General features: G+C 37.5%; 1 protein-coding gene across 1 annotated transcript; it reads left to right on the top strand.

Moving 5' to 3' along the window:
* The first annotated feature begins 2,503 nt into the window (after nucleotides 1-2,503).
* On the top strand, nucleotides 2,504-12,735 carry LOC103723638 (PRKR-interacting protein). The gene is made up of 2 exons (XM_008814605.6): nucleotides 2,504-2,844; nucleotides 11,957-12,735. Exons 1-2 carry the CDS (start codon nucleotides 2,596-2,598, stop codon nucleotides 12,218-12,220), a joined length of 513 nt encoding a protein of 170 aa, XP_008812827.1. The 5' UTR covers nucleotides 2,504-2,595; the 3' UTR covers nucleotides 12,221-12,735.
* The last annotated feature ends 1,098 nt before the right edge of the window (nucleotides 12,736-13,833 follow it).

The raw sequence follows: 13,833 nt of genomic DNA, 5'->3' as shown, positions 1-13,833 counted from the left end.
AGGCGGAAGTTGAACATTTGGTCCAAGGCAATCGGCTCGGCAGGGGTGCCGAGCCGAGCTGGTCGCCCAATGGGGCGCCTTGTGGCGGGGTTGCTTCATAGTACTTCTGCTCGGCACCCTTTGGACGAGCGTCTTGCGCTCTTTGGTTGGTTTCCTGGTCGGCGCTCTTTAGGCAAGCACTTTCTCTGGTCGGCGTTCTCTAGCCGGGCACCCTGCTGATCGGCACTCTTCGGTCGAGCGCCTCTGGCCGAGCATCCCTACTTGGTCATTTTGGTTGGGCGCCTCTTCTTGGCGCTCTCTCTGGTCGGTGCTCTCTAGCCGAGCACCCTGCTGGTCGGCACTCTTCGGTCGAGCGCCTTTCCGGTCGGCACTCTTTGGCCGAGCGCCTTTCTGGCCGGCACCCTTTGGCTGAGCGCCTCCGTGACGGTATGACTTGGGGTTTTTCCCCCAACACTCTCAAACAAGCACCATGTGCATGGTTTGCTCGTTTTAGCTCTTTTTTGATAAAATTTGGCTTCTTCTGTAGCATTGCTGACCCTTCACTCTTTATTTACAAAAAACAGAGTGACACTTTAATACTCCTTCTCTATATTGATGATATTCTTTTGACAGGGTCCAATCCTACCCTTTTACAAAATTTTATTCTTGATCTTCATAAAGAATTCGATACGAAGGATCTTGGATTTCTTCATTACTTCCTTGGTGTTCAAATCACACGTACTCCTAATGGTTTGCTCTTGTCACAGTCCAGGTATGCTTTAGATATTCTTCAACGAGCTCAAATGGAGGGATGTAAGCCTGTGAACACCCCCATGTCTTCCAAGGACAAGGCCTCCATGGACATCACGCCATTTTCTGATCCTACTCACTATCGGAGTATAGTTGGTGCTTTACAATATCTTACATTTACCAGACCTGACCTCTCTTTTAGTGTGAATTTTATCTCGCAGTTTATGCATTCTCCAACGCAAGGACATTATCAACTTGTCAAAAGGATCCTCAGGTATGTGCATGGCACCATCACTCTTGGACTTCACCTTCGCCGCCACTCGGCTCTTAACCTTTATGGTTTTTCTGACTCCGATTGGGCCGGTTGTAAGGAGATTCGACGATCTACCTCAGGATATTGCACCTTCCTTGGTAGCAATATCATCTCTTGGTCAGCCAAAAAATAGTCTTATGTCTTCCGTTCCAGCTCCGAAGCAGAATACAAATCATTGTCCAATGCTGCCGCTGAATTACTTTGGTTATCCTACATTCTACATGATATTGGCATTCCTCTACAACGCCCTCCTCTCCTCCTAACTGACAATCAAAGTGCTATTTGCATGGCAGCCAATCCTGTTTTTCATGCCCGTAGCAAGCATATCGAAATTGATTTTCATTTCGTTCGAGAAAAAGTCCAACAAGGTCTACTCTGCATGAAGCATGTTCTATCCAAACTCCAAACAACTGATATTTTTACCAAACCATTGGATCGACCAGCATATGAGTTCAATTGCCGCAAATTAAGCCTCATCTCGCAACTTCATTTGAGGGGGGATGTTAGGAAACCATTAATTTGTCATATGCAGAATTATTGAATACCAATAAGGAAGATATAGAGCCGTTGGAAACTAATAAGGAAGATGCAGAGTTGTTGAAAACAAAGAAGAAATCTTTCCAACATTCTAATTGAGTTGTTAAAATCTTTTTAATTACTTTTCCTTCCATTCTATTGTTGTAAGTTTTCCTATTTATAATCAAATACAATCACCTCTCAATTCAAGGAGAGTTTCACCCAAAAAAAACCATTAGCTAAATCTTTCTTCAGCCGATTGATGTTGGAGAAATCAAAGAATGCAAGAGTCGGAACCAATGAATTGGTTTGGCGGTGAAATATTATCTAAACGACTAATAAGATTAGAAACGCTATCAAAACAAGGCCAAAAACACTTGAATAAAACGAAAAGGATTGTCAATCACCAAAAAAATTAGGAGCTAAGCATAAGCATGGGATATTTATCTCTTTTAAGATGTTGCTGTACTTTATTTTTTATTGTGATGGATGATTTTTAAGGATCGGGGCTGAAGGTTAATTTCACATAGACTAATTAGTGAAAGGTAGATGGATTAATTTATATAATTAGATCCACAAATTTTGTCTTATATTTTTAAATTGAACATGATTATATATATATATATATATATATATGTATGTATGTATGTATGTATATATGGAGAGAGAGAGAGAGAGAGAGGGAGAGAAGGTACCAATTAGTTCGCTGGAGTTAGTAAAGTCCTCGGGAGATCTTCATGAACCCCTTTTAATAATAGAATAATATTGATATTTTTTAAAAAATTAAAATTTAGAATTATTTTATTCTGCCGTCAAGATAGCAACGGCTCGTGTTGCAGAATAACACTGAAATAATGAATCCGTTATGCTATAGATAGCGCACGAGCCCTTGCTTGTTAGAATGTTATAACGTCCGTTTTTCATTAAACCGTGCACGGAGAGTATTTACCGTGGTAAAAAGGGCGAAAAGAAACATTAAGGAACGCCTGGAGGACGAACTCCGAGGATCACCGGTCTAGGGCTTGTAGAGCACGGTGATGTCCGGCCCGTTGAAAGATGCTGGCGGCGATCTACAGCTGGTCGCGGTGGCCCCGGCGGCCGGCGCTCCTGCGAAGGCGGGGGGCGGCGAGGGCGCGATCGTGGAGCACGGGAAGGGCGGCGCCGTGCTGCGAGAGGACGAGGAGGACCTCGAGGTCAAGCTCCGCCGGATCATGGAGAATGTCCCCGTCAGGGTCAGCAACACCTCAGGCAGCTCCGCCGGTTCCGGTTCCGGCGACTTCCACCAGGTCCCTCTTCCGCCCCCTCTTCTCCCCTTTCAATTGCGTCTACAATCCTCTCCCCAAAAATTACGTTTTTAATTCCAGTTTCTGAAAATTTTTCTTTTTCGACCGGATTTCATCTTTTCTTTTTGATGAATCCGCTCACCATGCCCCTAACATTAGAAATGAAGAAAAGTTCAAACTTTGAAATGGAATCATATGTTTTTGATGTTCTTTAGTTTTCATGCGAATGTGTATTGATTGTGAAGTAATGGGGAACAATCCATAATAGTAAATTTGTTCACCGAGGAATTTTTTATTTCCTTATCATGTTGAGGATGCAAGCTTTAGGAGAGGTGGATCTCATAGTACTTATTGTTTCATCAGAAGTTGGAAACCGCGAGATTGAGCTCGATATGCTATTTTCCACTAATTGTCTGGGTGTAACTCTGAATATATTGCCAGTTGCAGGAACCTAACTGGAGTGCTAAGCTGACTCGGTGAACTTGGGACCGCTATTGTGCCTGCTTTGGATACTTCTAAGTTACACAAATCTTGTATAAAGTAATCCACAAAGTATTGAGCAAAAATGAAGCAAGATAAGAAATAATTATCATGGAACAAGCTCAAGTTTTTACATGATTCACCCATATACTTGTTGTATCTATGATCAGAAGGTATCAGATAATCCCAGACCATTATAATCTTTAACCAATGGAGGAAACAAGGTCATTCCTCTGGAAGAAATACCCTTTTCCCTTGCAAATTAAGATTACAAGGAACAGTAAAAAAATCGCTAATGGTGAAAATCCTTATATGCGAAAGAAATTGCTAGAAGAATGCCCCTCTTCTTGTTTTTCATTGCCTTCCATCTTTGGTAGGCTTGCTTTCTCCTGTCCTATTTACCTAAGGCCCCTCTTCTATAATTCCAGGTAGTCTTGGGTGTAGTTTTCGTGTTGTGAGCCGATAACCACAAGATGCTGAAAGCTGGAAATGGCGTAGCTGTTACAAACTGCATAAGAACCATTACTACAAAATCACGAACTGGATGCCAGACTTGTCACTCAGAGAGACTTTACATCTACTCTCTTTTCCCGTCAAAGATTGCATCTACTAGTTCTCTTCCTTCTTGTGAGAGTAAGATTTCCCACTCTTCTATTCTTTATTTCTGAACCCACTTTCTAACTACCAACAGCTCCGAGTCTCAGAGTCTGAATTGCACTTACTTCTTCTTTTCAATTTTTTCACTTCCAAGATGGGCTAGGACCATCCATACTACAAAAGTAACATTATCATTTTAAAATACTAGTAAGGAACATGCTGCCCATTTTATTGACTTTTTGTTATAATATTAAGTACATCGGTATATTGTTCAATTTCTTCGAGGTTATCCAGCATTCTATCATTTTCCCTAATTGCTGCCTCCAAATATTTGCATTCTAGCAAGTTTTTTTTCCTGCTCTAGCTTCATATAAGTAGACTACAGCCACAGGATGGGGGAAGAGGTCCTAATAATCTGATGTAGAGGTTTCTTGCAAGAAAGATGCTTACAAACGATTGATGAGTTGAAGGAACATATACGTGTGCTGAGTGATTTGTGGCCTCTGCTTCTCCTCATCCAAGATCTGAAAGAAAGATTTCCTCCAGTGATAGAATAACATGTGAATTATGACATTCTATTGTCACACTTGTTGAGAACATGCCTCTCTCTAAGTGCCCCCAATATGTGAAGGACTGCTAGGTTGCATAAAATCCTCTTGTGATGCTGATTGTGATGTTTCCCCTCAACTCCACTTGGCTTTATGTAACTTGATTTCAATAATCTTGAAGCTCCTAACATTTTATACACATCTAGAGAGATCCTCTATAACACTGCTGCTATAGTTGCATCTTTCAAGTTTTAAACTGTTCTTATATTCATCAAGAGACTTGTAATCAACTTGATGAGTCAATTAAACCTCCAAGTCTTAAATGAAATGATCTGTCTGGAATTATAAGAATCTGAACCCATGTGATAAAAATAACTAAATATAAAAAAGTTTTCTCTACCATTCTAGATGGTTCTGTACACTATTAATTATCATGTAAATAGTATGGTCTTGTAAAATATTACATTATTTCAGATTTTTTTCTCATTCACCTACTACATCTTAGGCGTTGATGGAAATTGGATATCTGTGACCTCTCATTCAACATTTTCATCTGGATTAAACTTAACATTTGTAAGTAGCTCATTATTGTCTAATTTGTATTGAGCGCACTAGGGGCTCATCTTGAAGTGGAGTTTATGCCGACTTCCTTTAGGAAATTTTTGTACTGGAACATGTTTGATAACCACATATTCTTTCTTAACTTGCACAAATCTTCCAAGCCAACAGGCAGGTGCTTGTCATTTCCTAGAGGAAGCAGGTAGCTGCTTTCATACAGTCACACTTAAACACTGTAAATGTATTGGAACCAACAAGATGAGAACAAATTTAAACAAATCAGCATTGAAGAGACCCACAGGGAATTTTCCCCCATGCATGGGGTCAATCCAAAAATATGGATTACATGAAATAAGAGGAAAACTTTTTCTCCTCTCTCCTCTTATTTTTTCATTCTCTTTCATGAACAATTATCATTTGATTAACCTGAAAATTAGTTTCAGACTAAACCTGAAATTAGATCAGCTCTAGAAAACTTAAATCTGGCCAAGAAATTAATTGATATCGAATGTAACTGTATCTCAGCATCGTTCATTCAAGCTGAAAGCTGACTTGATCCAAGATGACTTAATGAGTTAACTAACCTACAAAATGTGTTCAATAAATTCAAAACTGTGGGTTGAAACATCATCAAATTCATGAGTTTAGTTAACACTCTTATGCACATTACTTCTCGTTCCATTTCTTTCCATTTATGAGGCATTTATGGTGGTTGCCATCATTTTGTGCTTGAGGAGGTTAATGCACTTTATGAGTGTGATACATGAAATTCCTGCTCTTTCTCAAGGGAACATGCTGTTGGGTGTAGATTGGAGCATTAATATGATGGTTTTCTGTTCAGATTAGAAGCTAAATTAGTTGCCAAAACAGATCCATGAACTTCCAGTATCAATTATATCAAACTTTTCTTTTGATTGAGAAACCCGATGTATTTCTAGTAATCATTATTGCTAGTAATTTGATTCGGAAGTTGTTTGAACTCAATTTTGAATGCTTCTCTTCATAAAGATTTTAAAAAAAATCTATATGCAACAAGCAACAATTTCTAATGTACCTTGTATTATAAGGTATTTAGACTGCAAAGGTCAATAAACCGTCTCAAGTAGTTATTAAAGAACCCTGTTAAATAAGTTTTACATATTATTTTTATGTGTATGGACTTGGACAAAATATCAGTGTGTCACCCTGCTTGTGTCTAATATGTTTCCTCAGTCATGTCACCATAGCTGTATATGTAGAGGACACTATAGTAACTTGAGGAAGTGTTGAATGGATTGAGAGACTGAAGAAAATTTTGACATATATTGCATTTTCAAGGATATTGAAATGCTGATGTATTTGCTTGGGATAAAAAGCTTGTGGTTAAAACATGGAATAATAACAGTATCTGAATGTCACTTCTACTGTACGAGACTGCTATTTTTGGAGCCAAATTTTCATATACTTTGATCGGTACAAATTTGAAATAATAAGAATTAAGGAGTACATCAGAATGATTTTGGAAGATATGAAGGCTAGCTGGGAGCTTTAGTTATCCATAGTTACACAACTTGACATTTTATTCATTGTCGAGTTTTTGTTATTCAGCTCGTTTAAGCCATTAGGAATGTACATTTATTTGCAGGAAGTTGGTCGAGCTATTGTAATGAGAAGAATGATTATCTTCAAATTGAGTGTTAATAGCATGTAAACTGTGTTGCTTTTCCTTTTGATTGAAGTTCTTTTGTAGGTGAAAATCCCAGCACTACTGGAAGAACAAAACTGAATGTTGTGGTTCGTTTAATGCTGAAGCAGGATATTGAATGAGAACATATATATATTTATCTATGCTCTCAATTTGAAAGGGGAGTAGAGTGAAAATATAATAGTTTGATCATGTCCAATAATGTTTAATCTTAATTTTTGTTCATGTTTACATATGCAACTGCTCCTTAAATGAATGAGTTTTGGACCACATATGCGTTGAAGCATGTTTTTGTAGGCTGGCAAAGCCATTACATCTATTTTGGTGTTCTGGTTAAGGCAAGGATGTGCTAATACTTGGCATGACGAGGCTGAGTAGCAAGGTGTTAAAAACTAAATTTTAGTTTTAAATTTTGTCAATTTTGGCACTCTTGGTCAGAGGTTTGCATTTTCGCTTAAAATAAAATTAAAAAGAGGAAAATAAAAGAAAACTAAAGCAAGATAATGAAGAAATATTATCACATTATTATTCTTTCATATCATTTAGAACCATTGGGTGTATGATTTAGGTGTTACTAAACTTGAGCTCTGCATTTGTAAACAATTTTAAGTTTGTGTTAAAAATTAATAGAAATGTTAGAGTTACCTTAATCATCAATTTAAAGTGTAACATATAATTCATTTGTGATAATAATCAGATTACGTAATACATAACTATGTAAAATTTACAAATTTAAAATTGAATGCAGATATGAACTTTATGTGATGATTATCATCATATGAAGCATCAACAACATATAATATATATCATAGAATGTTTGAAAATAGGACTATAGTTAGGATTATCTCATTGAACTATTTAGAAGATTCGAACTTGACTTTGCAAATTGAGTTTACATTTTGTGAATGCAATGTGGTGGTGGCTTAATCAACCGTGTGTAAAAGGGCGTGCTAGTGCAAAAGGCTCATGCCACTGCAGAGTTTGTACATAGCCTTACCCCCACTTGTATAGAAGTTGTTTCTATATTTCGAATCCTTGACACCCATGCCACAATGGAATAAGCTCACCGCTGTGCTAGGGCCTTCCCTCTTTGATCTACCATGTATAAGGCCGTTTTATTCTCTCCTTGAAAAGTTGATGCATCTAAAAGGAAAGTTAACTTCTTAAACTATTTTGAACTAACTGTCAATTGCTTCCAATGTTCTAAATAATTGCAAAAAGCTACTTGTGATTCAAAGGAAATGCTTCTTGAAGGCTAGATTTATCTCTCATTATTAGGCATAAGAGCATTCTACACAATAAATTGCCCAACTCTTGTATGAAAAGGTATTCAATTTCTATTTCATATTTAATATTATGAATAAAATCAGTTTTATATAGAAGTAGTGGATTTCTTGAACTTTCTTTTTATTATCTGGCATTTAAACCGTATTGAAATTGTCTTTTTTCCTCATTTAATTATATATTGTGGAGACTTTCATATATATATATATATGTGTGTGTGTGTGTGTTATGATTGACAAGACTTGGAATGCCAGAAAATTATTTGATCAATTAATTTCATAGAAGATCCTCTTATCAGTATCCTTTATTTTAATGTAAAAATAAAGGTGATCCAAATCAACAATAACTTATATAATACTTAAAGGATTCAATTAAATATAACAATTAATGAACAAATATGGCATCCTTGTTTGATTGTTGTTCGATTCACCTGAAAGAACCAAAACTAGTTGATTTGAAGCAAAATTGGCCTAAACTTGAATGCAGAAGTTGGTTCTAAAATCAACTAGTGTTGACTAAAGTAGATTGGTTCTACTTAAAACTTAAAACTGTGCCGAGCAGTTTACACTATCCTTCTATCTCTTCTTTCTTTTCCATAGTTTATCCCATATAATGTCACCAAAACATGTCTTCTATTTAATTTTATTTTACTTTCTTCTTCTTCATACTTACAAGGCACATTTTATTCAAGTATCTCTAGGGTTGCAAATATGTAGGTTTGTCTGTAAGTTTGTCTATGTGAACACACGCAACATACATATGCATATATAAATTCAAGAATCTTACTTTATGGTAATGCATCACTTACTAATCATTATTGTATGGCATTGTACCATGTGTACTAAGTAGTAGTGAAATAAAAACAAGGGTGTAAATTTAACTTAAATCTCAGTACAAGCAGTACTTAGTGGCATGGGATGGGTATGGTTTAGCTTGACCATGATTTGGTTCAAAAAGCCATGCTAGGCATCAATTCCTAGTCTTTACGGTACGATATGCAACTTCTGCCGAATCAGTACCAAGGATCGTATCGGGCTGGCTATGATTCGGTACGTTATGATTGATACATACCATACCAAGCCGAGGTGTACATGGAATGAAAGATCGGCAGAAGAGGAGGGCAGAGAGGAGAAACCCTAACCCTGAACCTAGAAGGAGAACTAGGGGGAGAGGGAGAGGATGAAGGGGGAAGGGAGCAGGAGAGGGAAAGAGGGGAGAGGTGTAATGGTTCGAAGGTCCAGAGGGGGTCGGCATTAATCGAGGGTATCACCATCAGGTAAGGTTCAAAGAGGAAGGGGCACGGAGATCGACGTCAAACATAGTGGGGGGTAAGGGGTTTTGTCATAATGTGCCGAGCTATTTCTATTGGTCAAGCCATCTCGATTCATGGCTAGTTCGGTTCGGTATGCCCTATATTGCCACGTTCGGGACGATGCAACATAGCCTGATGATATGGGGCAGTACAACCTAGTATTTGAATCCTTGGTCAAAGACCATGAATATTTATATCATCATAAAGAACAATTGGATTTATTTTCTTTTTGAGTAGACAAGAGAAACATCTCTATAAGAATTGCTACAACACTTTGGTTAAATTATGTCCGATTATTTGGAAGTTGCCTTGCAAATATTTTTCCTATAATATATGCTTCACATCCCAAGAAATGTTCTTTGATTACTAGATATCTACTTTGAATTATTTTAGGATGAGTAACTGCACATCATTTATTAGAAAAAAGAACCAGGGAGATTTATCTTTGTAAAGAGGGCAGACCTTTGTGCAATAGTAAGGCTCTCTATTATGATCTGGTTATCACGTGTTCGAACCATGGAAACAGCCTCTCTGCATGTGGGAATGGCTGCATGCATTTGACCCTTTCCAGATTCTATAGTGGCGGGCGCCTCGTGTTTTAGACATTTATCTTTGCAAAGGAAGTGTTATTTTGGATTTTGCAAGGCATAAATGCTTATCTTAGATTTCTGGGAATTTTAACATCCAGCTTATGTACGCTACATCATGTTTCTTTGAAGGCAAAAATGTTGTAGTCATGTAGCATATAGTGATCAAATTTTTCTTTTAGTGAAGTGAACTTGTTTGGATAGTATACTGTCTTATTTTGACATCCAACTTATGTACGCTACATCATGTTTCTTTGAAGGCAAAAATGCTGTAGTCATGTAGCATATAGTGATCAAATTTTCCTTTTAGTGAAGTGAACTTGTTTGGATAGTATACTGTTGACATGTTCAATGTTCCTGTTTATGGGCACCATTTTTGAGTTGCCATATATCTGCGGTTTTATGGACTAATAGAAAGCAAAGTAATTGTAGATAGTCTCTCTCTCTCTCTCTATCTCTATATCTATCTATCTTGCTCATCTTTTTTGATTCCAAGGGTCATTTTTATTTGTAATTGAGGTACATCAATGTCTGAATTACACTGCCCCTCTCTTATTCTTGTTAATAGTGAGCTCCAGGTCTGGAGGAATAATTTGTTGGACAAGGGGATACAGAAAAGTAATTGTCCCTCACAATTTCTTTAGTAATCGGCACCCCTTCCCTCCCTCTCCAATATCGACTTGTCCATGTTTGAGATAGTACTACTTCTGCATCCATAGAAGGTCCCTGGCTCTCAGAAAGCAACTCATGTTCAAGTTTATAGTCCATCTTTACCATATGCCCCCTATTTGTGTAGCATGCTTGATACTAGTTAATGCACCTCAGCACTCCATCAGATTAATAAGCTGTTCATGTCCCCAGGCTCAGGAAAGATATAAGGAAATTTGAATTCCTTCCTTAACAATTCCTGGTAAACCAGTAAAATCAGCAACTTTGGATTCGTCTATATTCCAGTCCATTTCAGGTTTCTCCTAGATGCAGAATTTTTTTAGCTTTTTGATCAATAATTAAGGGCTACACCCAATATGTCTAGATAGGCATCAACTATATATATTTGTTTACACTGCCTTTTTGTCCCAAGGCCCGGGTAAGGTATATAATGGAATTTAAATTCCTTCTATAATAATTTCTGGCAAGCCATTAAAATCAGCAACTTTTGGAGCCGTCTATGTTCAGTCCATGTCAGGCTTCTTCTCCTGGTGGCAGAATTTTTTAAGCTTTTGGATCAATAAATAAGGGCCATACCCAATATGTCTAGATACATGTAAACATATCTGTTTACGTTGCCTTTTAGTTCCAAGTTCCTACCTTGCTGACTTCATATATACATAAGAAGCCTATAAACACTAAAAGAAGAGAAGTTTCTTGTTCTCAACCTCTGAAATCGAACAGCAATCTCAGATCCTGTACTTGTTGCCTTCTGTTGAGTCTGTCTAGAAGAGCTTTATAAGCACAACAGCTTCCCTCAGTCATGGCATCTGGAATCTGGATAACAGAAAACCATGTCATCACAAGTATCTTGATCCAATTAACCTTCAGGCTGATGAAAACTGCCTGAACATCCAAATCTAATGGTCATCCTTATCGCTTCGAAAGTTTCTTTCCCAAAAATTGAAGCAGAAACTGTATGGAAGCAGAGGGTAGGTGCCGATATTCTGCAGTAATACACTTGCTGGCAGAGGCATCGGGCCAGATAGGATCTGTTTGGTGTTGATGCAAACATCAAGTGATTAGAAATCATCTGTTTTTTGTACTACCTTTTCTTCTATGTAAGCATTTGACCATAGAATTTCATATTTGCATATTTTTGACACAGTGGCATCTTAACATTTTGCCAATTCTAGAAGTGCTTATTCTGAGTATCTGACAGAACTTTAAATGATTCATAATTAACTTGTTGTGTTGAAGATTGCTTTATACTATTTTCTTGTTTCATTTTTAAATCATAAACTATACTCAGATTTTAAATGTTGTGAATTAGTTACACATGCACCTCCCCCCTTGCTCGCTCTATTTGAGTACCTGTTTGGTTCTCTTTTACAACTAGATGCTAAATGTGTTGCAGTATCGGCAAATGAGGCGGAAGGAGCAAGATCGACTTTCAAGGATGGATGCAGACTACCAGAGAAGGAAAGAGCTGGCGGAATTCAATATGAGGAGGGAGGAAAGAATGAAAGCTGCGGAGGAACGGACTGCAAAGAAACGCTTGAAACGCCAGAAGAAGAAAAAGAGGAAGAAAGAGAAGAAGAATCTGAATAATGGAGGGGAAGAGCCTCGCAATGAAGAGTCTTCAGATAATGGGGATTCTGATGAAGCCGATGAAACCTAACAGTGAGGATCTGCCTTTACTTCACATTGGAAGGCATGTTTAAAGTGAGACTCTGGAATCTGGACTGTTGATTAGGAAAAAGCATCCAGTTGACATTCTTAACTCCTGGCTAGCTTCCGTGGCGACTCAGTTCCTAATCAACTTCAGGATCGAACAATGTGCTGATGATACCATCATTTTCTTTCTTGGTAGCATCTCAAACTTTGGTATCATTAGGATCGCAAACGATTATCATTCTCCAGATATTCATTGATGGGAGACCCAAATAGATATATTTTTATTTTAAAACAGAGAAATGGTACTTTAAATTAGAATATTAAGGTAAACTTACTATGTTGTTAACAAGCAGCTATTCTGTAATTTGCAAACTTAGGAAAAGCTGGACAACTGGAAAATGTGGACTGAAAAGCACATCTGCTATACCCTCAATGCGTGATGATCTTCCTTTACAGTTATTGAAAAGCAAGGGATTGTGCTCCTAAGGGGTTAATAACTAGTAGTTGAAACTTTTGGCATATTTTTTCGTCAATCCATTGATGCAGATTTCTATTCGAGTGCATATGTCAAAACTAAATGGCCTTTTAATTTCCTGTCGCTTTGTGTCTGACTGATCTATTATCCATCAGCAGTCTGCTATAAGAAAGTTGTAGCTCTACTCATGAACCTGCCTGATTGCTTAAAATGGAAGAAACATTTCCATAACTAAATGCACTGGAAAAGCAGTCTAATGCAGTAGTAAGGTTTAATGGCAGCAGGTTTCTTGGTGGCCATTACCGTGCAAATATTGCCAAGGTTAGAACAGCCTATCCATCGAATTCTTTTTTGTCCTGATGTTTTTAATTTCTGTTAAACGGCCGTTAGACACTACTACAATTTAAAAACATCCACGAAAGCATCATGCGCCCGCACGCATATCAGAGTAATAGCAAAAAGTAGCACTCAAACAGATGCTCGGTTCGCATATTACACTATTATTTTTCCATATTATCTGCATTTATGCAGAATATATATATATATATATAATATTATTCGGTAAAGAGTGTATAATATATATATAATATTATAATATATATAATATATATATAACTGATGGCTGCTATTTTTTTTTATAACAACCTTCATAACAGATTAACAGCTAATTAGTCACTTAAATATGTATATATACAGGGATTTCTGAAAACGTAATGGCTGCCAATATAAGACTCGGTTGCAACGGCTATCACTTCAAACCGTGGTAACAAGGGACTGGCAAACCAGTTACATTGAGTTCAAATGAACAAAATACCTAATCTCAATGGACTCACGAGTCCACTGATTGATTTGACAGCAGAGGAAGAGAAATCACATTGCGGAATCAATTGAATTAGAAGCCCCGTAGAAAATTCTCAATTTGCTCATCCTCCAGAGAAACGGTTTTGTTTACTAATTATAAACTGTTCACAAGTTAAGCAATTAAGTTACTATTTGTGCCGGACTCCCTCAGGTTAGAAGATCAGAGAGTGACAAACAATATTAGAGACGCGAAGGCTAAGACCTCCTTTGCCTGCCTTCTACCCCTTCCAAGGCTGTTACAATGCTAAAACCTCCTTTGCCCACCCTCTACCCTTCTAACG

The sequence above is a fragment of the Phoenix dactylifera genome, chromosome 2 (genome assembly GCF_051530095.1).
Source record: "Phoenix dactylifera cultivar Ajwa chromosome 2, Ajwa_hap1_PhDact_Kaust_v1.1, whole genome shotgun sequence".
Lineage (NCBI taxonomy): Eukaryota > Viridiplantae > Streptophyta > Magnoliopsida > Arecales > Arecaceae > Phoenix > Phoenix dactylifera.
Note: the sequence above shows the minus strand (reverse complement) of the source record. Positions and strands in the feature narration are given on the sequence as shown.

Bases quoted from the DNA above. Each gene is read 5' to 3' on its own strand.
- LOC103723638 (XM_008814605.6), top strand. From the start codon at position 2,596: ATGTCCGGCCCGTTGAAAGATGCTGGCGGCGATCTACAGCTGGTCGCG. The intron at 2,845-11,956 runs GTCCCTCTTCCG...AATGTGTTGCAG, and splicing joins GTTCCGGCGACTTCCACCAG to TATCGGCAAATGAGGCGGAA.